Consider the following 26,637-nt stretch of genomic DNA (forward strand, 5'->3'; position numbering starts at 1 on the left):
TTTTTTTGTGTGTGGGGGTGGTCAGTGGTGGGGCTTGTACTCTGGGCCTGGGTGCTGTTCCTGAGCTCTTCAGATCAAGGTGAGCGCTCTACCACTTGAACCACTGCACCACTTCTGGTTTTCTAGTGATTAATTGGAGATAAGAGTCTCATAGACTTTCCTGCCTGGGCTGGCTTTGAACCATGATCCTCAGATCTCAGCCTCCTGAGATTATAAGTGTGAGCCACTGGCGCCCAGCTTCTGAAGTGAAATTTTGTGCATGTTATTTCCAACATGTAGGAATCCATGCTCAAAGTTAAAGAGCAATTACGATTAGAATTTGAAAGCTAGTGCTGAGTTGATGTTATTTAGAGCACCATTTTGTCCTCTTCCTCTCTCATTATTCAAATACCTCTCCCCGTCCTGTGCCTTGTACATGCAGTGTTGTCTTTTGCTTTTTTGCCAATTGGATAGGAGAAATAGTTTTCCCTGTAGTTCAATGTTTTTGAGCAGAAAATAATCTAAAACAACTTGCTTTTATCCCTGATATGCTTTATGTCCCCATAGTTTGTTGAGATGTTGATTTCTGATTCAAACAGACTGTAGTACCTGAGTTTCTAAATCTTGTGTGTGTGTGGGGGGGGTAGTATTAGAGTTTGAACTCAGGGCTCCATCCTTCCTAGGCAGATACTCTACTGAAGTCAGCCCTTTAATCGCCTCTAATGATCTAAATTAGAAGCTTAATTTCAGATTCCAAGGTTGGAAACTAAAAACTACCAGCAAATGTTCATAAGTGGTGTGGCATGCAGCATGTGGTTGGTGAAGCAGGGAGGAAGAACAGACCCCTGCGTGAATGTTGTGTATGGAACCTGTAGCCTAGAAGAAGCAGAAAGTATGCGACAGAGTGCAGATAGCTCTTGCACCTGAATGGTCTCAAGGAACCATGAGGCAAGACGTGTTTTCTTCCTTAAGATAGTTTTACATCTGCAACCTGAAGTCCTGGTGAGAGGTAGAAGAGGGTAAAAGGTTCCAGGTAAGGGAAAGTATTACTTATCAAGCCAATACGGTAGATAACCAACCAGCAAGGGATACTAAAAATCAAAAAACCAAAAAAGGACATTTGGGTAGGTTAATACATTTTAAAAAATAAACTTTACAGAGAACCTACTGTGATTTCTTGCAAGGCTATCTTCATAATTAATGTTGGCACTGTTATTCCATGTTGGTGCCATGTAAGTGTTTTTTTAAAGCTCCATGTTTTCACATTTGTCCTTCAAACCAACCCTCCAAAGTGGTGAGATTTAGCAATATTACCCTTATCGCAGCAAGGAAGTAGTCCCAAAGTGGTTGAGCATTAGCCAAGACTGCAGAGCCAGAGTTCGAGCAGAGCCAGGTTGAGAATCCAGCAGCTGCTGGCTTCCCTCTTCAGTGCATTTCCTGGTTGGTGATAACTAAGCCTTTTTGAGAATAGCATTGTTAGAAAAGTGCTGCTCTGTTGAAACTTGAGAGATATAAAACAGCATTGTAATAGTCTTCCAGTCTCAGTAGTAAGGTATATTTCTTCTGTCCAGCTCTTTTTAGTTTAGTAAACAGACTGTGTCCTCCTTAGAAGACATGAACATTTTATTTTTATATCAGTGAGTTTTCTTATTACCCTGTGTTGCTCCAAGAGGAGTGAGAGATCAGACTAAAGCCAGCCTTGCTGCTGCTTCTGGTGTGAAATACTTGGATCACTAAGAGACGTATGTGGACACTCAATGCCTCTTTGTAGAAGCAAGTGAAAACCATTGCTCCTTAGAAGGGAATCACAACCCTCCTAAAATCTTGAACTGTTGTCTCTTGCAAGAATGTTGAGGTTTTTGGAAAGCCAGTTTGACGGGATTAGGAAACCAGGCCTGGCTACTTCCCAGCTTTTGGGTGATTCAGATGTGCAATTCCAGTCTCCCTGTTTGAAAAACTGGGATAGTGCCTACCAGAAAGGTAGACTGGAGAATAAAATAGGGCATGATACAATATGCCCTAAGGCATTTTTATTTCACTTTAATGTTTCTTTAATAGAGATGTATTTTAGAGTTAGTGGATTCATTTAGTGTAGCAGCATTTCTCCTGCCAACCTAGGGATCAATTTTTATGATCAGTGGTATCCAACTGAGGAAATAACAGTACTAACAAGTTCAATGTAATGTCAAGGGCAGTACACATTCAATAAGTAGCTGCTGTCATTTTCCTTTATTGAGTAGAATTATGGGAAGAAGTCTCCACGAGGACATTGGTCTCTACATAGGAAATTGTTTGAGACAATCATAGACAGATCGGAGGGGAGTCTTGATACTAAGGATAGGAGGCAAGTAAGGTCTGTCTGAAGAACTAGACATCAAAGGACCAGGAAATTATGTCCTCCATTATCATGTAGTAATATAAATGTTGACTGTTGCCTTTTTTATTTTATTTCCAGTCGTGGGGCTCCAACTCAGGACCTAGATACTGTCCCTGAGCTTTTGTGCTCAAGGCTAGCACTTTACTCCTTTGAGGTACAGCTCCACTTACAGTTTTTCTGGTGGTTAATTGGAGATAAGTGTCTCACTGACTTTTCTGCTCAGGCTGCCTTCAAACCACTATCCTCAGATCTCCACTCCTGAGTTGCTAGGATTACAGGCATGAGCCACCAGTGCCAGGCTTGACTGTTGCCTTTTAACATCTCTCTCTCTCTTTTTTAAAAAACACATTAGTTTTTATTATGATGATTCCAAAGTACAATGTATGTTGAACAAATTACCCTTGTGTTATATTCTCCCTCTTTCCATTCTCCTCCCCTCCCCCATTTTTCATCTGAAGTATTTTTAAAAGAATTGAAGTTGAGTCTCAGCTGTGTTGCGGAGTACTAGCTAGGACCACTTGTTCATTTGTTTGGTCACAGAGTTAAAGGGAGAGCCTGGGTCTGCTTAGTGATAGTTTTAAGTAAAGGATTAGAAGGACTGGTTTTCCAACTGCCCCTCCCCTTTGGGAAAGCTTCCCTCCGCAGGCAGACTTGGAGGTGCCACATTGTACTTTATTAACAAGGCCACTTGTCCTTACAGATCTTTTTCTGCAAACACACCTGAAAGACCTATTTTACTTATTTATTTATTTAGCTTGAACTCAGGGCACACCCCCACGGGGCTGGCTTGTTCATGGCCGATTCTCTAACACTCCTTATGAAAGATCTTTTTTTTTTTTAAGTGGAGATGTGAATCTTGGATACATGGAACCTAAAATGAGCTCATACTGTACAGTCTCTTATAACCTTTTATATACAGGTTCAAAGGCTAGTGGGAGCACATGGAAGGGCTCCAGGAGAGATAGTGTCAACTTTACCTCTGTAACTTACATCAGCAGTTCAGGGTACTTGTGGTAGGAAAGCTAGCTGAAGGGTCTGTGAGAATTCCTTTTGGGGTTTTAGCAGAGGGTGTGTGTGTGTGTGTGTGTGTGTGTGTGTGTGTGTGTGTGTGTGTGTGTGTGTGTGTGTGTGTGTGTGTGTGTGTGTGTGTGTGTGTGTGTGTGTGTGTGTGTGTGTGTGTGTGTGTGTGTGTGTGTGTGTGTGTGTGTGTGTGTGTGTGTGTGTGTGTGTGTGCACACGCCAGTCTTGGGGCTTGAACTCAGGGCCTGGGCGCTGACCCCGAGCTTCTTTTGTTCAAGGCGAGCGCTCTACCACTTCAGCCACAGCACCCAGGGCTTCATACATGCTACGCAAGCACTCTACCGCTAAGCCTCATTCCCAGCCCAAGTTTTAGCAGTTTTTCTGGAAGTCTGCATAACATGCTAACTTGATCCCCCTGTTGGGAGTTTGATCTTTTCCAGTGATTTGCCATGACAGTGTTGATTGGGGATTTTTTTTTTTAAAGTGCCAGTTCCGGGGCTTGAACTCTAGTACTGCATTCTGTCCTTGAAGTGGTTTTTTTTGTTTGTTTGTTTGGTTGGTTGGTTGGTTTTTTTAAAATATATTTTTATTGTGAAAATACTGTACAGAGGGGTTTCAATTACATGGGTAAGATAATGAGCACATTTCTTATCAAGCATTGTAGCCTCCTCCTTTGTTTCCCCTTCCCATCCCTTTGTCTCCTTCCCCCCTCTCCCCTGTCCTCCCATCCCCCATCCTCCCCACCAAAGTTGTAAAGTTCGTTTTCGACATAACGACTTGTACATCTCATTGTTGCAATGGGTCCTCCTGTATCCCTGTTTTAACAATTTGTTTTTCCTTCCCCTCCACATATACCAACATCATATATAGTGAAAGCAGGGGTTATACCGGTTTTCTGTTTTTGTTTTTGTTTTTTGTTTTTTAGCCACAGCACCACTCATTTCTGGCTTTTTCAATAATTAATTGGAGATAAGAATCTTGTGGACTTTCCTACCTGGGCTGGCTTTGAACCACAATCCTCAGGTCTCAGACTCCTGAGTAGCTAGGATTACATGAATGAGCCAATAGTACCTGGCTTTAACTTTTTTGTTTGTTTTGAGAAAGGATCTTGCTCTTTAGTTAGTCAGGGTAGCCTAAGTGCTAGGATTACAGGACTATACCACCATACCTGACCTCACCTTCAACTTCTAATTGTTATTTCTTTCTACTAATGCATATACAAATATTGAAACTATATTGTGTATATTTTACCCATAAGTGAAATTACTCCTTTCTGTATCTGACATTGCTGCCAAAACAGAACATTAATGTTAAATACAGTTGTTATTCAACCTTTGGTATAAAAACTAAAGTAGTTGTTTTTAGAAAGCAAAAGACTTACATTCATAATGTCTAAGGATGACTCCAGTGGGCACAGCAAATGTTGTGTTTGCCCTTGGTTCTGTTTGGCTAGTACTTCCAAACTATCTGGCCGTACCTCACAAATATCAAAGGACCTGAATACCGATTTGAACATACACCGAGGTAGTTCAAATGGTACTTTAATTTTGACATGTCCATTAAATTTCATCACAGGGCAGTGTGAATGTGTATACCTCTTTTCATTTTTCCTTAAATTAGAATGAGGGGAACTGGTGGATTCTAGATTACCAATCAATTTTGTATTAAATTACATGTAAATTGGGGCCAAGAAGAGGGGAAAGAGTCCTTTCCAGCTACTAGCTAGCTATGCAGTAGGCATTGGACTAGTGGGAGAGGAAAAGCTGTGCTTTCTGCCTTGCAGTGGTGGTGGCATTGGCAGTGGCCTGGACAGGAAGGGCAGTGTGCATTGTGTAGCACTTGCTAGACTGTGCCCAGGGTACATGCCTCAGGAATGGATCCCCAGCAAAAACTGCTATTCCATTTAAAATTATGAGTCCTGAAATATGTTTCACATCTCTAGGAAAATTATTGCTTCAGATTTAACTTTTCTGTATTGCACCCCCCAAAAAAGTGTAGATTCTGCACTGACACTCCCAACACTGCCTGTGGTGGGAATGCCAGCAGCAATGGCCGCCGCCCTCTGGTTAGCCAGAGGAGGCATAAATAACTAGCGCGTCTTCCCTTCAGGGAACTAATAACTTCACCCCTTAACTTCTAGTCCCATGGAACTTTGTATCACATAATTGTCACCATGCTGACAAAAGTGGGATGAGAGGTGCCTGAAACTTTAAAATGGATTTTGGCAGGTTAGATTTTTTAAAAAGAAGAAGAAGAAAAAAGTAAGAACAGTGAGAAACCTCCCTGACTGGACTTTGGTCTTCTTCCTGGTGGATCCACTAATGTGTTCAGATGTTCGCCATGTGTGGTCATTTAATGGGGCTTAACAGTCAGATGTTGTGAGGTTGCCGACTATACACTTCCTATTTTGTGCTGGTTCTAGTACTTGAACTCAGGGCCTGGGCACTATCCCTGAACAACTTTTGCTGAAGGCTAACCGTCTGCTACTTAAGTCACAGCTCCACTACCAGCTTTTCCGTGATAAGTTGGAGGTAAGAGTCTGCCTGGGCTGTCTTCCAACCACTGCCCTCAGATCTCAGCCTCCTGAGTAGCTAGGATTACAGTTGTGAGCAACTGGGGGCCAGCTGTGACACTTCATATATATTTCCTTCTCTCTCATTTTACCCCTTCCTTTCTTCCTTTCTCTCCTTTCCACTTTTCCTCTCCCCAGGACCTTGTGCAGTTAGACAAGTGGTCTATCACTCAGCTATGTTTCTAGCTCTCAGTGTTTCTTTTCTTTTGTTCTTTCTTTTTAAGGTCCAAGGCTAGAACTCAAACTCAATACTTGATACTTTGGCTCATAGGCTAGCTCTCTACCAACTGAGCCATGCTGCCAACCCCCTACTATCTCTTTAATATACACATTTTCCATTGATAACTTTGACCTCAAAGTCATACTTAGTCTGCTGTGCTCTCTAGTTCACTGTTTCCCTCATGTTTTCCCCAAGATTAAATCTGGTAACTTTGTTTTGGTTTTATTCATCCCAGAATACATTTACTAGTGCTCAGATCCTAAAAGGCAGGCCTTGAGGTAAGCTGAGCCAGCCATGTGGTAATACCTGCACCGTTACTACCACTCCTAACTCTTGTTTTTTCTGGTTTTTGTTTGTTTGTTTTTAAACTAACCATTCCTCCTTTTCTCTTTCAGCAGACATACTCCAGTGAAGTTCATTGTGTTGAAGAAATTCTGAAGGTGAGTTCATTATTGCTATTTACCATTTGAAATGAGTAAACTTATGTCTGTGTACATTCCCTTCAGTGGACAATTGCTGTTCTTAGCTCCCTTCAGTAACAAAGGGAAATTAGAACATTACTGAATTCCTCTCCTCTCCTCCCCTCCCCTCCCCTCCCCACCTCTCCCCTCCCCTCCCCCCTCTCCCCTCTCTCCACCTCTCTCTCCCCTCTCTCCACCTCTCTCTCTCCTCTCTCCACCTCTCCCCTCCCCTCCCCCCCTCTCCTCTCTCCACCTCTCTCTCTCCTCTCACCCTGTCCCTCTCTTTTCTCACTCTGGGGCTAGAACTCTAGACCTGGGTGCTATACCTAAGCTTCCTTTGCAGAAAGCTAACGCATTACTGCTTGAGCCACAGCACTACTTGCAGCTTTTTTGAAGTAGTTTATTGGAGATAAGAGTCTCACAGACTTTCCTGCCCAGGCTGACTTCAAACTGTGATCTCAGATCTCAGCCTCCTGAGTAGATAGGATTACAGGTATGAGCCACCAGTGGTCAGCTAAGTACTGAATTCTTCATCAGATTTTCTTCCTGAATTCTTTATCAGATTTCCTTCCTTCCTTCCTTCCTTCCTTCCTTCCTTCCTTCCTTCCTTCCTTCCTTCCTTCCTTCCTTCCTTCCTTCCTTCCTTCCTTCCTTCCTTCCCTCCCTCCCTCCCTCCCTCCCTCCCTCCCTCCCTCCCTCCCTCCCTCTCCTCTCTCTCCTCTCTACCCTACCACTTGAGGCATAGTTCTAGTTCTTGCCTTTTGGTAATTAATTGGGGATAAGCTCATGGGCTTTCCTGCCTCAGCTCACATCAAACCTTGATCCCCAGATCTCATCCTTTCAAGTAGCTAGAATTATAGGCCAGAGAAACTAGCACCTGGCCAAATTTTCTTAATTAAAATGAAGTTAACGAACTCTGTAAGGCATTTGGACCAGAGTTTCATGATATGCCTCAAGTTTTTCTGGTTGTCCTTTGTGGGAACCCTAGAGCACTGTGGGGACTGACTAGTTGTGGGAGATTTGATAGTATGTTTGAAGTATGAATGATAACAGTGGAAACCCTGGTTGCGTGGTTATGGGATTGAGTGTGTGATTATTTGCATTAATTCCTGTCAAAAGACAGAAGTCCCAGTATGTACTAATCTTAGTGAGGAAATTGTTAGAGCCATTACTGAAGCTGCTTAAGTGCTTCCTGATTTTTTTTTTTTTTGGTCATCTACCCCTTGGGATATGCCCTATTCTCTATTTTCTTGTAATACCCTTAAGTTTTACTGGACTAATTTGAACATATAAATCTGAGGTTGGGGCAGAGAACTTCAGCTTAACCCTGTTAGTTAATAGCTCCTGCCCCATGATGGTAATTGGAATATTACTTAATAAACAATATTCTGCCACTTGCATGGTCATCAGCAGGCTGAGATCTGATGATAGAGGTTCAAATCAGCCAGGAAGGAAAATCAGTGAGACTCTTATCTCCAATTAATCACCAGAAGACCAGAAGTGGAGCTATGAGTCAAAGTGATAGAGAGTTAGCCTTGAGCAGAAAGCTCAAGGACAGTGCCCAGGTCCTGATTTCTAGCCCCTGGACCAACAAATAAATAAAAATTAAAAATACAATGTTCATTGGTTACTTGGGGGAGAAAAAGTGGGAAGGAAATAGGTATTTTGAACTTATCTTTATTAAAGGGCTCTTTTTTTGTTTTGTTTTTTTGGATTTTTTGTTTTTGTGGTGTGTGTGTGTGTGTGTGTGTGTGTGTGTGTGTGTGTGTGTGTGTGTGTGTGTGTGTGTGTGTGTGTGTGTGTGTGTGTGTGTGTGTGTGTGTGTGTGTGTGTGTGTGTGTGTGTGTGTGTGTGTGTGTTTTGTTGTTGTTCATTCTTGGGGCTTGGACTCCGGGTTTGGGTGGTGTTTCTAAGCTTTTGTGGCCAAGGCTAGCACTTTACCACTTTGAGCCAGAGCTCTACTTCCAGTTTTCTGTTGATTAATTAGAGATAAGAGTCTCGGAGTCTTTCCTGCCCAGCCTGGCTTTGAACCTTGATCCTCAGATCTCAGCTTCTTGAGTAGCTGGGCTTATAGGCGTGAGCCACTGACATCTGGCAAAGGCCTTTTTTTTTTTTTTTTTTTGGTTGTTTAAAAAGTTTCTCCTTAACTAGACAAGACAAAGTTTACATTTGGACGAAAGGGCTCATGAGCACACCAAAAGAACACACATATATAACATGTATGGTAGGTGCTGCACTATTAAAGGGCTAGTTTTTGTTATTACTGAGTCTGTTCATGAGGTTTGTTTTAATTTAAGTTTTATTGTAAAAGTGATATACAAAGGGGTCAAAGTTATCTAAGGTAATAAATACATTTCTTTTTAAACAGTGTTACCCTCTCCCTCATTTTCTCCTATATTTTCCCCTTCTGACTCTCTTCCTTCCTGATCATGAGGTTTTTATACTTCTATAAATATATCATTGAATATGTTATTGGCTTATTCAGGAATTTTTTTCCTAACCAAGATAACTTGTAGAATTTTCGAGATTTCAGTTCCGAGATAAAGAAATTCTCCCCTTGAGATGATGTGTTTTCTTTTTGTGTAACTGTTGTCTATCTTGGCTTTAATTTGTAGGAAATCTGGAGCTTAATTTTATTGCTGAGATACTGTAATTGAAATAATTTGAGGGCTTTGTGTAATTCTCATCCTTTGTCTATGGTTTATAATTTGCTTCTATGTCTTTTTTTTTTTTTTTTTTTTTGGTTGGTTGTGGGGCTTGAACTCTGGGCCTGGGTGCTGCCCCTCAGCTCTTCAGCTCAAGGCAAGTGCTCTGTCACTTGAGCCACAGCACCACTTCTGGTTTTCTGGTGGTTCATTTTCTGGTGGTTCAAAGCCCGGGCTGGCTTTGAATACCATCCTCAGATCTCAGTATCCTGAGTAGCTAGAATTACAGGCGTGAGCTACTAGCTTACAGTGAAGTTTGATATATATTTTTTAAGTAGTAGAAGATAGAGAAATGACATGTGCCTCTACTGATAATTTTTTCCCTTCAAAATAAACATTTACCCAATTTTTTCCCCATTAGTTCTTTCATTATACAGTATTATGTGATGACGGTGCCTGTAACCATCAGTGTATTGGTTACTATACTGCTTAGCTTTGTACTTGTCAAATATTTTTTTCAAGTTGCTTTGGGAATTCTTTTAAAAAAATTTTATTGTAAAGATGCTGTACAGGGCTGGAAGGTGGCTCAGTGGTAGAGTGCTTGCCTTGCAGGCATGAGGCCCTGGGTTCGATTCCTCAGCACCACATAAGCAGAAAAAAGCCGGAAGTGGTGCTATGGCTCAAGTGGTAGAGCATTAGCCTTGAGCTGAAGAGCTGAGGGACAGCGCCCAGGCCCAGAGTTCAGGCCCCATGACCAACAAAAAAAAAAAAGATGCTGTACAGAGGGGTTACATTTACATGAGTAAGGTACATTTCTCATTGAACATTGTTACCCCCACTCCATTGTTCTCCCACTATCCCTTCCCTAAAGTTCATTTCCAACATAGTGTCCTGTAAGTATCATTGTTGCCATGGGTCTTCTTTTGTACTTCTTTCAGCATTTTGTTATTTCCTTTCCCTTCCCCCAATCAGATAATTGCATATACAAGATGGAGGGTACCAGAATCAAACACAGAGATTGCCAGGGATAAACCAATGGAAAAAGAAAAATGAAATAAGAAGAAAGAACTAGATACAGTACATTTCACTTGCCAGATTTTTAGTATTGCTAGTATTTCACCAGATTTTCGGAAAATGCATCCACCTTTTTTCTTCGGTGTCTCTCTGCCTCCCTACAGCTAAACCCTCTCCCCGTTCCCTCCTATCCTCCTAGGCTTTTTACTACTGTAGCAATACCTTCAGCCTCCATCATCTTTGTTTTACAGCCTGTTCTTTCTTTTGTGACTATCTAAATAAGTTACATGTAGAGATCATTAAGACTTCAAATTCAAGATAAACATCTCTGTTACAGTTTTTAATTAACTTTTTAATTTTAATTTTTTTTTTATTGGTCGTGTGGCCTGAACTTTGAGCCTGGGCGCTGTCCCTCAGCTCTTCAGCTCAAGACTAGTGCTCTACTACTTGAGCCATAGCATCACCTCCAGCTTTTTCTGTTTATGTGGTGCTGAGGAATCGAACCCAGGGCCTCGTGCATGCAAGGCAAGCACTCTACCACTTAGCCACCTTCCCAACCCCCTAATTTTTATATCTTTTTCATTCTACTTCTGAAATTCTTTAGTTTAGACAGTCATAAAAATAATCAATGACTAAATTTTAAATTATGGTCTTAGCATTATTCTCTGAATTTGTGTAACGTTTGTTTCTATTTCAAAAGCAACTTCAACAATATGGATTTGTTGTCATCTGCGTGTTTAAATATATCACTTAGGTTTTGATGTATGCTAATATAAGACATGCCCTCTGTAGAAGGCATGCATTATAGCATCAGATAAGCGTTTTATGCTTAGTTCCCCAACCCGTTACCTCTCATCAGGCATCACTTTAATGAGTTCTTGCCCATTGGGATGCATGAGAGTAGTTAATGAAAGCAAAGAGGGCATATTGTCATGTGGTAATCAGGAACTGCCCAGCAAACAGCATGCCCAGGACTGAAAAGGCCTGGGCCTTCTTGTAGATGAAAAAGTGAGATCTTTCCCCTTCTGTTTTTAACAAGTCCTATGTTCCAGACAGTGTCGTCTGTCTAAACGTTCTTGATCTTATCTTGTACCACCAATTCACAAAGGTCACTAGGAGTCCAAACACAGATGGGTGATAGCAGTAGCAGTGAAAAACCAGTCATAGTCCATGTTGTTTGTTTCTCTGTGGATAGTATTTAGGGTGGAAATGTTCTAATGGAGAAGTGCTGGCTTGTTACTCCTGCAGGCTGACCAGGTAAGCAGATGGCAGACAGACTTTACTAGCAACCAGGAAATAGTTGTGAACTGGGGGGGAGGGCGGAGGGGAGGGGCTGTGGACAACTTACCTTCAGCAAAGCATATGGAAACAGCTGGAGTCTTCTCAGCAGGCTGTCCGGCAATGAAGGCAGTGTAAGTAGACACTACTTCAGTGCAACATTCCAACAATGCCTTTATAGTGACCGGGGTAGCATTATTATTTGTTCAGTCTGCAAATATCCATTAAACCTTCAGATACCTTTTCTAGGTCTGGGCTGTCTGTGAAGAATTGAGGCAGCAAGAACTCATGGAGATTGTGACAGGAAAGGCAAAATTACAATATTGTGATGATAATATGGGCTGTGAACAATCTGACAGTCCAGTGAACAGAGGACGGGACAGGGAATGGATGGTGGTGGGCGAAGAGCATGTTCAGAGGAACAGCTAGAACTAGACCACATCTACAGGGAAATGAGCAGGGGTGCGCAGCAGCTATGGGACCTAGAAGGGGTTGGGGACTGGTGCCGGTGACATATGATTTGGCTTTGCACATGTGATCAGTCATTTACTACCTGAGTAACCTCCTTTCTGTAGTAATAGCCCTAATTCTCTGAATACCCAAATCCTTCTAGGAAGGAAAGCATTTAGTGGAGTACATAAATTCTTTCAGACGACCAGGGAACCACTTAGGGTTGAAAGAATTTAGGCACTTTTCAAGTGCCCAATTTAATTGTTGGGACAGCCTTAGGCATTGAGAGTAAGGATGGATGGTATTTGGAACTAATTGGTTTCTAAAAGCCACATATCCCATTAGGATTCTTGGGGAAAACGTAAGGATGCTGTTTTCAAACCCAATTATATATGTCAGCTCTTTAAAAAAAATTAACAGTTTACTGGTCCTATACCTTAAAGTATTGTCAAATAAATAGAACACCAGGGAGCTTTCTTTGGCATAGTATAGAAATTCTTTTGAAACTACACTTTGAATCAAAAGTTGTAATGTTTCCAGCACATGCCTAGAATGCCACTATTTGAGAAGCTGAGACAGAAGGATCATGAGTTTAAGAACAGGCTAGGCTATACTGCAAGACCCTATCTTTTTTTGTTTGTTTGTTTGTTTGTTTGTTTTGTCGGTTTGGGCCTGAACTCTGGGCCTGGGCACTGTCCCTGAGCTCTTCAGCTCAAGGCTAGCGCTCTACCATTTGAGCCACAGTGCTACTTCCAGCTTTTTCTGCTATGTGATGCTGAGGAATCGAACCCAGGGCTTCATGCATGCAAGGCAAGCACTCTACCACTGAGCCACCTTCCCAGCTCCATGCAAGACCCTATCTTAAAGACCCAAATATCCCCTTAAAACATTGTAACTTTCCCATATATTTAGTGCCAGGTATCTAAGTACTTTACCTGAGCTGCCATTTCTGTACTTTGAGAACTGAGACCCAAAATTTAGGCTGTCTCAGCTGATTCCGTTAGGATTGCAATTAGGACCTCTGACTGTGGTATGGTTTAGTATAGAACTGCTGCTGCAGATTGCAGAAAGTCATTCAGTAAACTGCCTCAAAGCCAGCACCAGTTACATAGGCTCATCGCTGTATGCAGTCCCTTTGGTTTTATCCTGGGGTTGTAGGCACCCACCACGTGGCAGGGGGAAAGGCAGGAGAGGAAGTATGAAGGCTGGAGGTGGAAGCCTTTGCTCACATACTATCTCCAGGGGATGCAAAGATCACTGGGCATTTCTGTAGAAGCAGAGAAAGTAACCAGCACTTTGGAAAGAATGAAGGGTAGGATCGAGGTTGTGATACACAAGTGGAATAGCATATTATACTCAGTCTGAGCACCCTAGCTTGCTAGTCGACCGTTTGCCAGCCAGGTGTGATGCATGTGGCAAGGCAATTCTTTTGCAACGCTGAAAAGACAGAGGTGTCTATAACCTGCCGTCTGCTCAGCCTCCTGCTTCCTTGTTTTGAGCCTCTATTTTCTCATCTGCAAAAATGTTGGGAGTTTCTCCATCTGAAAAAGTGAATCTTCGTGCTGTGATAGCCCTTTTCAGATGTGTGTGTGTGTGTGTGTGTGTGTATGCTTACATGTATTTGCAATTAGACATACCCTTAATTTGTAATTTTTAGAATCTTGCCCTTCAACCAAGGAAACAGTGAGTAAAAAAAATCAAACTTCATGGAAAAAGAAGGTAATTGTTAAGGCCTCCTCCCTCAAAAGTTCTTATGTGCTAATAGTATGTATCAGGGAAGGGTCAAAGCCATTAAAACCCTCCCAAGTGGAACAAGTGGCCTGAATTACTTGTTTGCTTAAGTAAAACAGGAAAGTTCTTCTTTGAACTTCAATAATTCCAGGAAGTGCAGTAAAGAAGCCGAGGGAGGAAGAAAGCATGGACGGAGGCTCTTCCTGTACTGCAGGCCTCCAGCACCCATTACTGTCTACAAGCATTTTGACATGTGCAGGGCCGAGTCCATTCCCCTTTCATCTTCTTATTCTTCAAACTCATTTTTTGTATTGTTTTGTTTTGTTTTTTGGTCACAACAGTTGTGGGGCCTGAACTCTGGGCGTGGGCCCTGTCCCTCAGCTCTTCAGCTCAAGGCTAGCGCTCTGCCACTTGAGCCACAGCACCACTTCCGGCTTTTTTCTTTTTGCTTATGTGGTGCTGAGCAATCAAACCCAGGGCCTCATGCAAGGCAAGTGCTCTACCACTGAACCACCTTCCCAGCCCCTACTTCCAGCTTTTTCTGCTTATGTGGTACTGAGGAATTGAACCCAGGGCTTCTGCATGCAAGGCAAGCATTCTACCAAGTTTTGTTACATTTGAGAGACTCAATTTTTAAACATAACCCATTCCAGTAGGATTTTTTTTTCAGATTTTTTTTTAATAGTGATTAAGTGGTTACATAATTTCCCAAATTTCACAGTATTGTGGGATAGTGATGCTTAGTTAAAGTCACAAACACATTCTTCTTTCTGGGGCAAATTGTCTATCATGGTCTATAACATTTATGAGTTCTATGAGCTTAGCAATACAGTTATTTCTTCCACATTGGGTGATATGTACATTTCTTTTGTTTTACATAGCATCAGCTGTTCCCTCTTTCCCACTTGTTCCTTCCCTCCCATCACTGCCATTGAGTTGCGTAGTTCATTTTGATCAGTGTCCAGTGCAGCTGATGGTTCCTGCTGTTGTATTTTTTTCCCTGATTCCTTCAAGTTCTGTGTCATCCTCCTGGTTTCCCTCCGGTGTACACATATATACCATACATGTGATCAGCTGCATGGGGTTATTGATTAGTGATTCGACCAGATGAGTGGAAGTCCTTTGTTTCTTATGTCTTGTTAATTTTGTTGTATCACCTTACATTTTGGATTTAGCATCCACTTATCAGGGAGACCAGTTGCCGTTTATCTCTTTGCTCTGGGCTTACCTCGCTCAATATGATTGCTTCTAGCTCCATCCATTTCCCTGCAAATGCCATTATTTTGACCTTTCTAATGGCAGCATAATATTCCATTGTGTATAGATACCACAATTTTTGGACCCATTCATCTGTGGTGGGACATCTGGGTTGTTTCCATATCCTGGCTATTGTGAACAGTGCTGCAATAAACATGGAGGTGCACATGTCCTTGTATACTGGTTCCTGTTGTTCAGGATAGACGTCTAGAAGTGGTATGACTGAGTCATAGGGGAGGTCAATATTTAGCTTTCTGAGGACCCTCCAGACTGCTTTCCAAAGTGGTTGTATAAGTGTACATTCCCACCAGCAGTGTAATAGGGTTCCTCTTTCTCAGCATCCCCTCCAGCATTTATCATTGGCTGACTTGTGGATGTGGGACATTCTGACTGGGGTAAGGTGTTGTCTTTACTTTCATTTCCTTCACAACCAGGGATGGTGAACATTTCCTCATGTGTTTCTTTGCCATTTTTATCTCTTCTTCTGAGAAGTCCTCTTTAGTTCCCTTGCCTATTTAGTAATTGGTTTGTTAGGTTTAGGAGGGATTAGTTTCTTGAGTTCCCTGTATTTACTGGATATTAACCCCTTGTCTGATTTATTGCTGGTAAATATTTTTCTCGGTTGTCTTTCTAGCTTGGTTGCTATAGCTTTAGCTGTGCAGAAACTTTTTATTTTAAGGTAGTCCCATTTGTCAAGTCTCTCTCCAATTTGTTGTGAGCCTGAGACTGTTCAGGAAGTTCCTGCCTGTGCCTATAAGTTCAAGTATCTCTCCTCCAGTAGGATTTTTTTAAGTAACTTTTTAAGTAAATAACTTTCAATCATCAATCCACTTTACACTAAGATCAAAAAGTTAACTAAGATTAAAAAAAGTGCTAGTTGTAATTTATTTCTTCCTCCCTTTTCAAATCTCTTTCTAGGAAATGACCCATTCGTGGCCTCCTCCTTTGACAGCAATACATACACCTAGTACAGCAGAGCCATCCAAATTTCCTTTCCCCACAAAGGTAAGTATGACAGGCACAGCATTCACCTTAATGAAAAGGGTGAGGTATGCTGTGAGCGCTGTTGGTAGAATGTTGATGGAATCTTTAGAGATAAGGTTAAAATCATAATTTAGCTTCTGGAGTATTTCATAATGCTGTTAAGCTTATCCTCCAACTTACTAGTAACAGCATCTTAGATTTGCACAGGGATTTGCAGCTTATAAAAGCAGTCAGGATTCCCTGGTACAACATTTTTCCCCCTTAGTCTAGGGGCTTGAACTCGGCCTGGGTGCTATCCCTGAGCTTCTTTTGCTCCTAAGACTTGAGCTCTACTATTGAGCACAGCTTTACTTCTGGCTGTTTCTGCTGCTGCTTTCTTCATTTATTGGAGATAAAAGAGTCTCACAGACTTTGATCTCAGCCTCCTGAGCAGTAGTATTACAGGCATGAGCTAAGCCCAGCTACATCAGCTCATTTGAGGGTTCTTCCTGTGGAGCTTGCACATACATACACATACACGCACATACACATGCATGCTTGTGCATACACACATGTATCTTAGCTTCCTGAATTTTCTTAAGCTTGTTGTAATCAGTGACATAAGTGCTGGTTTTCATGAGACACAAATGAATGCTGACTCATATGCTACAGTGCTTGTGAACGGTGCATTAAAATACAGCCAGATTTTCTTTTTTTGTCTTGTATTTTCCAGTAACCTTCAGGATATTGATGTAGTTTAGGTGTGTTCTGTACAGCCTACTATGTATCTATATACATCTGTAGTTGTTCTTTTTCATGATATTATTCACAACATTCTATCTATATACACCCATTTTTCCACAAGGTAGATTTTACTTATTTTATAATGATACTTTGATAGAAAGGCAATTTATTTGGAATAAAACTTTAAACTCTGACATAACCTTTAAACTCTGAAAAATAAACTAGGAAAGAACAGAAAAAAATAAAGCTATATGTAAAAATCAGTGTTTATGCATTGAAGATTGATTATTAAATAGAGAGATGAATAGTTATGTGTCATATAGTAAAGTAATAATTGTAGAGTCTATGGATATTGCTTCTACTATCTGTCTTTTAAAAAATATGTATTGAAAGCTGATATATGACTATCTTTTCAATGTTAAAAGCACCGTGATTTTGCCCTTAGGAAAACTTTAATATCTTAATCACCAGAGTTGTTATTTTTTTCTCCCTAGGATTCTCAGCACATCTGTTCTGCAATCCAAAATCAGAGTAAGTAAACGACTAGAATAGTTTATTCCATTGAAGAACAAAGCATAATTTTTAGTGATTTAACGTAAAACCTCAGAAGTAATTGCTCCAGCAGAGAGGAGGCTGTCCTATATTGAAAGAACAGAAAAGAAAGCCAAAAACTTGGTCTTTAGGTGTTATTTCGGATTGTTGCAAAGAGTTAATGAAAATGTTCTAGCAAAACATTAAAGAAGCAAAATTAGATATTATTTACATATTATTTCTTGAATGTGGCTCCCAAAATATTGCACCCAGGAATTGTATATAGGAATAGACTGGCATAGCTTGGCAGTAGCATACCCCTATAATTCTAGCACCTAGAAGGCAGGTTCAAGATCTGGGGTACATAGTGAAATGACACTATTCCCCAAAACAAAATAAAATAATCCAAGAAAGAATAAGTTGGGGGCTGGGATCGTGGCTTAGTGGTAGAGTGCTTGCCTAGCATACATGAAGCCCTGGGTTCCTCAGTATCACATAAACAAACAAAAAAGCCGGAAGGGGTGCTGTGGCTCAGTGGGTGGAATGTTAGCTTTGAGCAAAAGAAGCTCAGGGACAGTACCTAGACCCTGAGTTCAAGCCCTAAGACTGGCAAGAAAAAAAAAATTGGAAACTTTTTTGTGTGATTTCTCTAATTTTAAAACCAAACATTTTTGTAAAGAATACAGCACACAGCTTCTCTAGCTCCTCCATCTCTCTTGGCCATGTAATTATTGATCCCTGCTTGAAGAATTGAAAATACTTGAAAACTTAGAGGGAAATAATTGGGTCCAGCTTTTCTGTTCAACAATAATTCCTCAAATCAAGAAATTCTTCGTTTTCTGACCGATGCAAGGCATGTCAGCCTTACAAATATCACTTGGATAGCTGCAATTAATTAGATCCGCAGAATATCTTAAGTGGGATAAGATACTTGCACAGGTGGAAATAACCTGCAGCAGGATGTGGTAATTGCTACAGGAATGAAGTGTTAATCTTCAAAGGATGAAGAGGCCAACAGCTGGGTGCATGGTGTGTCTGTATGCATGCTGGGAGAAGGGGGAAGGGGAGCTCGCAGATCTCTGAAGAACTGCTTCTACCTTCAGATTTATTTCCCCGCCATGATACTTTTCCTTCACATTTGTTTTTCCTCTTGATGATTTTAGCTTGAATCTTAAGGATGTGAGGGGAGGGGAAAAGATTAGAAAATCGAGGAAAGGAAAATCTTCCTTTAGAATAGTGTAAATCAATACAATCTCAGGGTCAATCTTCCCTGCTGCTGGACACTGTGCCTGGGCACTGGTCCTGAGCTGCTTTTGCTCAAAGCTACAGCTCTACCACTTGAACCACTGTTCCACTTCTGGCTTTTTTGGTAATTCATTGGAGATAATAGTCTCACAGACTTTTCTGCCCTGGGTGGCTTTGAACTTCAATTCTCAGATCTCAGTCTCCTTAGTAGCTAGGATTATAGGCGTGGGACACTGGCACCCAGTGGTGAGTCTCCTTTTGTTGGCATTTTGGCCACTAATTCAAACACATGACTAGTAGGGGGTGAAGTTGGAGTGCCAGGTATGGATATGTAGGGCTGCTTTGGGGCTGCCACGCATGCAAATCTTCTAGTGGATGACTCCTGGGATTGCTAGCTCTTGCTTTAGAATAAGCGGCTCTCTATGCTAACAAACTGTCAGTTTAAGACAAACTCATAAGCCCATTCTAAGCTGGGAATGGACCACCCTGTTGGCCTGTGCAGTATGTAAAGCCACTTCCTTGTTACTTTGATGATAAGACCCTGATAGGAACCTGACAGGACTCCTATTACCAGCTGCTTGCACCAGATCTTTCACAGTGCTGCCCCTTTATTTCTTAGTGTTTTGGGAGCTTGATGCCTGTGAGAACGTGGTTTTTTAAGTTCTGAAAAGGGAGATCTAGTTGGTTGGATGAAGAAAGAATGAGGGCTGAATGGAGCGGTGAATGCAGAGTGGAGTATGCTCACATGCATAGAACTAGTTTTGGAGCCTGAAGGATAGATAGGTAGAGATTTGAGCATGTACTCACTTTCTTGCCTATGTTTGCTGCAAAAACATGGCTACCTGAGAATATTGAGAATTTTTGGAACCTGGAACCCAGTCACAGTGATTATGTGTAGTTCCTGGTAATGGTTAGAAGAAGGACTTCTACCCTTTGATTAAACTATAGCCCTGGTTCTAGCTGTCTCAACAGGAGGAGGCAATTGGAAATATCACATAAGAACTGCTGCCACCCTGAGGATAAAGAGACCAATTGCAAATATGCAGGGCTCTCCACATGACAGTTGTGGGATGAATGAACCCGCCTAAGAAGGACCCATATTTCTTTCCACTTTGGTTCTATTTCTAGTTTCCTTGACCTTATGTCTAGACACATGTAACTGCTTGCCAACTGGTGTGTTGCTCCACAGTTCACATTTCAAATTTGCTCTCTTCTGTGTTACATAGGGTAGCATCACTGTAATCATCTTCATAGGCCCTCTATAGCCTGTGTCTGTTTCAATCATTGAAGGTGTCCCCAAGCTTCCCATCCTGGGTTTAGGGCTCTCTGAGCCTGACTCTCCCACTTCCCACTTCTGCCCACCACACAACCACACAGCTACCCTTTCCAAACGTGAGTGCTTTTAACTCCTCCCACTTGTATCTTTGCTCTTCCCCTCTGCCTGAGGGCCTCTTGCAGGCTTTCCATCAGAAACCCACCTGTCCCCTGTGACAGAATCCATTGTATTCTATTTCTGCCTTTGTTCATAACCAACAGACTGACCATTCTGTGGTTTTCCTGGGTATGCAATTGATCTGTGTACTTACGTCATACTGCCAAGGATGATAGATATTTATGAGTTTGTTTCATGTCCCTCAGTCAACTACCACTGTACTGAGGACCGGACTGGATGCCTTGCACATGGACTCTACTAGGCAGTCTGTAAATAGGTGCTGAGTGAGTGAATTGGGTCATGAGGGATTGAGAAAGGGAGAGCACAGGTGAGATGGAGGCTGTGAAGAGGGAGCGTTGGCCAATTGCTGATGGATGTGGGAGTCAAGCCAGGAGAGGGTGACTAATGCAGCAGCCGTGTCCTAGCACTTCAGTATGAGCCCGTCAACTGTCATCAAGAACAAGAAAGTCTCCATGCTGAGACAGTTCCCGGCAACTTAAGAGGCTAGCAAACATTACCTTCAAGATGGGTTTAGTGTTTTAAAAGATTGTTTGTTGTTAATTTGTTTTGGTATATCTAAACAGACCTTGTACTTGAAAGCACCATAAATGTTATAACAGTGAGATTACATCAACAGCAGTGTGCAACACTGGTTGACAGAACATATACTGAGTGTTTAGGGAAAAGGAAGGAAGCGATAAAAGGGGAACTTAAGCTAATGATCTCATAAATGTGTGTCATTATGCTGCTCTGACATTGTCTCCTTCCCCACAGAACAATATGATACGCCTTCAAAAACCCACCCTAATTCTCAGCAAGGAACATCGTAAGTAAAATGCTTTTGTCTATTAAAAGCTTATAATATGACGTTGGTATTTCCCATGTAAATCCATTGCTTAGATTTTTTTTTTCCTGCTTTCAATTAATGGCATTCATAAAATACTACTGCATTGTACAGGGAGGAAATGACCCGTTTATATTTGGATCAAGTTCTCCTGTTGAAGGTTTATGTACCATAAGAGATTGTGCTAAGAGGTTTTCTGGAAAGAAAAGTTTTGAGTTGTTATTTACATATCTTAACTGTGGAAAATAGAGGGCTTTGGCTTTTAAAATTTCAGTTTTAAAGAGCTTTAGCTTTTGGAAATAAATTTTGGGAGCTGTGCTCAATTTAAGGTTTCCTGCTGGGTTTTTTTTGGCCTGGTTTTACTAATAAGGAGGTAGTCCTATTGCCCACCTGTTCTTTATTAAGACCAGGCAAGTCTAGATAGGTTTGGATCTTTTTGAGGATTTTTTAAAAAAAAACGTATTATAGATTTTTGATTCAGCATTTTGACCCAACTTATTAATGTTTTTTTCTTTAATGTTCAACTTCTCTTTCTTTGCCTTCTTACTACCCTATCTGTTACAGGGCTATTATCTTTGGAGGCCTTTCACGCCCCTCTAGCTAATCACTAACACACTGAGTTGCTAATAGAGGATTCTAGGGGCTCCAGGACTTTAGGTTCAGTTTCTACTTTTAAGCATTTTTTTCTGTTTTATATCTTTTGGAAAGTGAGCATTTGCTTTGGATTGGTTTAAAAACTGTATAGCTGAGCTAAATAATTACATATTCTAGCCATGGTTGAATGTAGAACTGGGTTAAGTCTTTGCTCCCAACTGCCAGCTCCTTGATGGAATTTGGAAGAGCAAAATGAGCCAGAAACAATGCAATGAGACTTGTTTGGGGCAGGGGTGGTGCTGGGGTTTGAACTCGGACTTCACACTTGCTAAGCGGATATTCTGAATCTACATCGTATCTCCAACCTTTTTTTGTTTTTTGTTTTTTTTTGTTTTGTTTTTGTTGGTCATGGGACTTGAACTCTGGGCCTGGACGCTGTCTCTCAGTTCTTCAGCTCAAGGCGAGTGCTCTACCACTTGAGCCACAGCGCCACTTCTGGTTTTCTAGTGGTTTATCGGAGATAAGAATCTCACAGAGTTTCCTGCCCGAGCTGGCTTTGAACAGTGATCCTCAGATCTAAGCTTCCTTAGTAGCTAGGATTACAGGCATGCGCCACTGGTGCCTGCCAACCTTTTTTTTTTTTTTTTTCTGACTGATTATTTTTGAGACAGAGTCGTGGTTCCTGCTTTAAACTTCTCATTGTAACTGGGATGACAGACGTGCTCCACCATATCAATTCTTTCCACTGAGACTGAGTCTTCTGAACTTGTGTGTGTGTGTGTGTATGTGTGTGCGTGTACGCACACACGTGCGCATGTGCATGCGTGCCCATATACACATGCAAGTTAAGAGTATACTTTGCCTGGAGTTTAAGTTTATAGCCTCATGCTCTCGCTCGGCTTTTTTGCTTACCATGGGAACTATGCCTCCAGTACTTTTATGTTTTTACTGGTTAATTGGAGATGTGTCTCTCACATTTATCTGCTTGGGCTGGTTTTGAATGGGGATCTTCAGATCTTTGCTTCCTGAGTAGCTAGGATTTTAGGTGTGAGTTACCAGCACTGAGTACTGTCAGCTTTCTTTCTTTTTTCTTTTCTTTTTTCCTGGCTGGCCTCAAACCTTAATCTTGCCTCCCAAGTAGTTAGGAGGGAGTTACACTGAGTTACTTCCAAGGAGTCACAGGAATGAGCCACTGGGGAGTGTTTGCTTGTGATCAGAATATATTTTATTTGTGATACCTGTAGATGAATTTTATGTGAAAAAAATCCTTATGTCTGTTCTCTTTCCTTTCTCTGTTTCAGCAGCTATATTACTAGAGCAGCTATATGATTAGAGCTGCTGCTACTAGTATTAGTATATAATAGTTGTACAAGGACACTCCCCTGTACATGCATACAATATGCCTTGATGAAATTCACTTCTTTTATTGCCTGTTTCATCTCCTCCCTGTCCCCCTCTTTTTTTCTTTCTTATTGTTGGTCATGGGGCTTAAACTCAGGGCCTGGGCACTGTCCCTGAGCTTTTCTGCTCAAAGCTATCACTCTACCACTTGGAGCCACAGCTCTACTTCCAGTTTTCTGGTGGTTATTGGGAGATAAGTGTTTTGGACTTTCCCTGCTCCAGCTGACTTTGAACCATGATCTTCAGATCTCAGCTTCTCTTTGAGTAGCTAGGGTTACAGGTGTGAGCCACTCGTGCCTTTTTTGTATTTTCTTTATAACTTGCTAATTAACCATTATATGAAATTAACTAGTATATAAAATCATGTAGGAAAGAGGGTTGTGGTGGTCCTAGGAGACTTGAGGGAGGAGTGCAATTGGGGACTCAGGGAGGTGAGGAGAGAAAGTATCTCTGAGGCGATACTTTGTGTGATTTTTAGGGATGGGATTGGTGGTATTGATAGGTTCCAAAATGAAATCTACCTTGGGGAAAAAAGGAATTACTCTCATGAATTTTTAATAGCATTAGCTGAAAGTGCCATCCCAGTTAATTTATAATGCACAATTACTATTTCAGATTTAGTATAACAAGTCTCTTAGTACTCATGGTTAGTTTGATCTGGTGTCAGCATTTGGGTTCTTTTTTTTTTTTTTGGGTATGGTTGTGGGGCCTGAACTCTGGGCCTGGGTGCTGTCCCTCAGCTCTTCAGCTCAAGGCTAGCGTTCTACCACTTGAGCCACAGCACCACTTCTGGCTTTTTTCTTTTTGCTTATGTGGTGCTGAGGAATCGAACCCAGGGCCTCAGGCATGCAAGGCAAGCGCTCTATCACTCAGCCACCTTCCCAGCCCTGCATTTGGGTTCTTTGCTATGCATTTGAACCATTTGCATGGCAGGAGTGCCAGGGAGATAATATAATGTACTTTGCATGTGAACAGTTATTGTTAAACTATAGATTCATTTCTACTTTGGCTTAGAAAATCAATCTAGGTCTTAACACCTTTTTCTTTCAGAGTTCTTAATCCATAGAAAAGGAAAGTTAGTACATGCAAAGGATGAAGCAGAGCCCTGCAGTAAAGAATATGCAACAGACAGCTTGTGTTATATCATACCTCTGTTCAGACTTGGGTGAGGGTAGTAAAGGGTTAGAAGGCATAGATGGAGAAATATATGATGAATTCATTGAACTTGATCTTTGTTTTAATCTCTGGTTATTTTTGCAATATTGGATCACTCGGAAGCTTTGCATGTAACTGATTAGCTAGAGTGCTGGTGCTATTTCCCCAAGGTGAAGTAAGGGCATGCTTGTCTAAGAACAAGCTTAGCTTTGGAATTCTCTTCCTTTCTAAGGTATAGATCTGTATAGATGTCAACAAAGTACAAAATGTTTCTACTTCCTGCAGTTAGCATGCCCTTTCTTTGAGGTAGACAGGTCTTGTGTCTCCATATCCAGCTTTCTGCAGTTGTCTCCTCTCAGAAGAGTTGATGTGTTAATACTTTTGTGTAGCTGATGTTCCCCCTTATGCCAGTTTTATGACTGCATGTGTGTCTGTCTGTCTGTCTGTCTATCTATCTATCTATCTATCTATCTATCTATCTATCTATCTATGTATCTGCCACTGAAACACTGAAATCATTGACATTTACTTAGAATAAGGGACCAAAATTAGTTGTAGTGAGCACCTAAGATTTTACTTTTGTGGAAAGTTGGTTTAGAAAGAGGAAATAGCTGAAGGTGAAGGCTGGGATTATGATGGTTCTTGGAGTTGGACAAGAAGGAAAGACAGAAAGCTAATATAGCCAGAGATCGTCTGATACTTTTTTTTTTTTTTTATGAACCTGAGTTTTCATCTTTAGAAAAATTTTGGCTTTAAAATATTTTGGTAAAGAACTTGATTACCATTTCTATGAATTTATTGTAATATAAAAGAATCACATCAGAATGTGGTGGCTGAAGTATCTTTTGCTGTTGTTACTGGTGGTGGTGCTGTTAGTATGGAGGATCCAAACAACCACTGTCTTAACCCTCAGCCCCTCAGTGTCGTTCAGAATTAGGTCTAAAGACAATGGTTTCTTTGTGTCCGTTAATTTAAATTATATTTAAGGATTTTTTTTTCTCTTTAAATGTTAGCTTCTATTTGAAGTTATTTACTCTGAAACCTTATTTCACTGAAAGCTGTAACTGAAAGTACTGAGGGGTTTTGCATGTTTTGGCCAGACTGGAGTTTGAATTCAGGACCTGTGCTTCCTAAGTAGGCACGCTTAACATTGAGCCATTCCCCAGATGTTTACTGCCAAATATTACTAAAAGAAATAGTAAGCAAAAAGAAAAAAGCCGGAAGGGGCACTGTGGCTCCAGTGGTAGAGCACTAGCCTTGAGCTGAAGAGCTGAGGGACAGCGCCCAGGCCCAGAGTTCAGGCCCCACGACCGGACCCAAAAAAAAAAAAAGAAATAGTAAGAATCACCTCAGATTTAAAGCTTATAATTTTTTACTACTGAGGTGTAGCTCAGCCATCACTCACAGTTTTGAAAACAAGGAGCAAACATTTGTGCGGGTCATTTATTTCATTTATATATTTGTAGATCTACATTAGTCCTTCATCACAGAGCATTCTTTTTTTTTTTTTTTTTTTAAATTTTATTTTATTTTATTTGAGAACATACTGTACAGAGGGGTTACAATTACATGGGCAGGATAATGCATACATTTCTTACCAAGCATTGCATCCTCCTCCTTTGTTTACCCTTCACCTCCCTTCCCAGCCTCCCCCCTCCCTCCCACCCAATCATACCCCCCCTCGCCCCCCCCCACCGACATTGTAAAGCTGGTTTTGACATGACATTTTGTGCTTCTCATTGTTGCAACAGGTCCACCTGAATCCTTAAACGACTTGTTTGTCCCCGTCTCCTCCACATGTTATACTGACATCAAATATAGTGAAAGCAGGGGTTACACTGTGGGGGAGGGACATACAAAGCAACAAAGAAATAATCTTATAAATGCATTAGAAACACATGCATGAAAGAAACAAAAACATTAAAATACATATTTGAGGTTTTGTTTTCCTAACATCACATTATCTGACTTTTTCCGCTTCACTCATACCTATACTAGATATTGCAAATGAGGGAAACCATGGGACCTATGTTTCTTTGGGCCTGGCTTACTTCACTTAATATAATTTTTTCCAAGCCTTTCCATTTCCTAACAAATGGGGAAATGTCATTCTTTCTGATGGAGGCATAGAATTCCATTGTGTATATATACCACATCTTCTTGATCCATTCATCTACTGAGGGGCATCTGGGTTGGTTCCATGTCTTAGCTATGGTAAATAATGCTGCAATAAACATAGTTGTGCTGGTAGCTTTAGTGTGGCCTTGTTTGTGATCATTTGGGTAAATGCCCAAAAGTGGGATTGCTGGGTCGTTGGGGAGCTCTATGTGGAGTCTTTTGAGGAACCTCCATACTGCTTTCCAAAGTGGTTGAACAAGTTTACATTCCCACCAACAATGAAGTAAGGTTCCTTTCTGTCCACATCCCCTCCAGCATCTGTTGTTGTTAGAGTTCTTGATTTTTGCTGTTCTAACTGGAGTGAGGTGATATCTCAATGTTGTTTTGATTTGCATTTCTTTTATGGCTAGGGATGTTGAACATTTCTTCATGTGTCTATTGGCCATCCTTCTTTCTTCTTCAGAGAAGCTTCTCTTTAAGTCTTTCGCCCACTTACTTATTGGGCAGTTGTTTCTTTGAGGATTTGTTGTTGGGTGGTTTAATTTTTTGAGTTCCAAGTATATTTTAGATATGAGACCCTTGTCCGTTGTATGGCTAGTAAAGATC

At 41.2% G+C, this 26,637-nt stretch overlaps 1 protein-coding gene across 3 annotated transcripts in view; it reads left to right on the forward strand.

Moving 5' to 3' along the window:
- Positions 1-26,637, forward strand: part of Aff1 (AF4/FMR2 family member 1) — a 215,678-nt gene that overhangs the window by 146,034 nt on the left and 43,007 nt on the right. For 2 of the 3 annotated variants that reach the window (XM_042668359.1, XM_042668361.1), the window contains 4 exons: positions 6,564-6,608; positions 15,923-16,009; positions 17,206-17,242; positions 20,694-20,745. In XM_042668359.1, the coding sequence (XP_042524293.1) occupies positions 6,564-6,608; positions 15,923-16,009; positions 17,206-17,242; positions 20,694-20,745 (221 nt within the window). The remainder of the gene's footprint in view (positions 1-6,563; positions 6,609-15,922; positions 16,010-17,205; positions 17,243-20,693; positions 20,746-26,637) is intronic. The other variant, XM_042668360.1, reaches the window with a different exon arrangement.

Source organism: Dipodomys spectabilis, unplaced genomic scaffold, assembly GCF_019054845.1.
Source record: "Dipodomys spectabilis isolate Male_0828 unplaced genomic scaffold, ASM1905484v1 ptg000436l, whole genome shotgun sequence".
NCBI lineage: Eukaryota > Metazoa > Chordata > Mammalia > Rodentia > Heteromyidae > Dipodomys > Dipodomys spectabilis.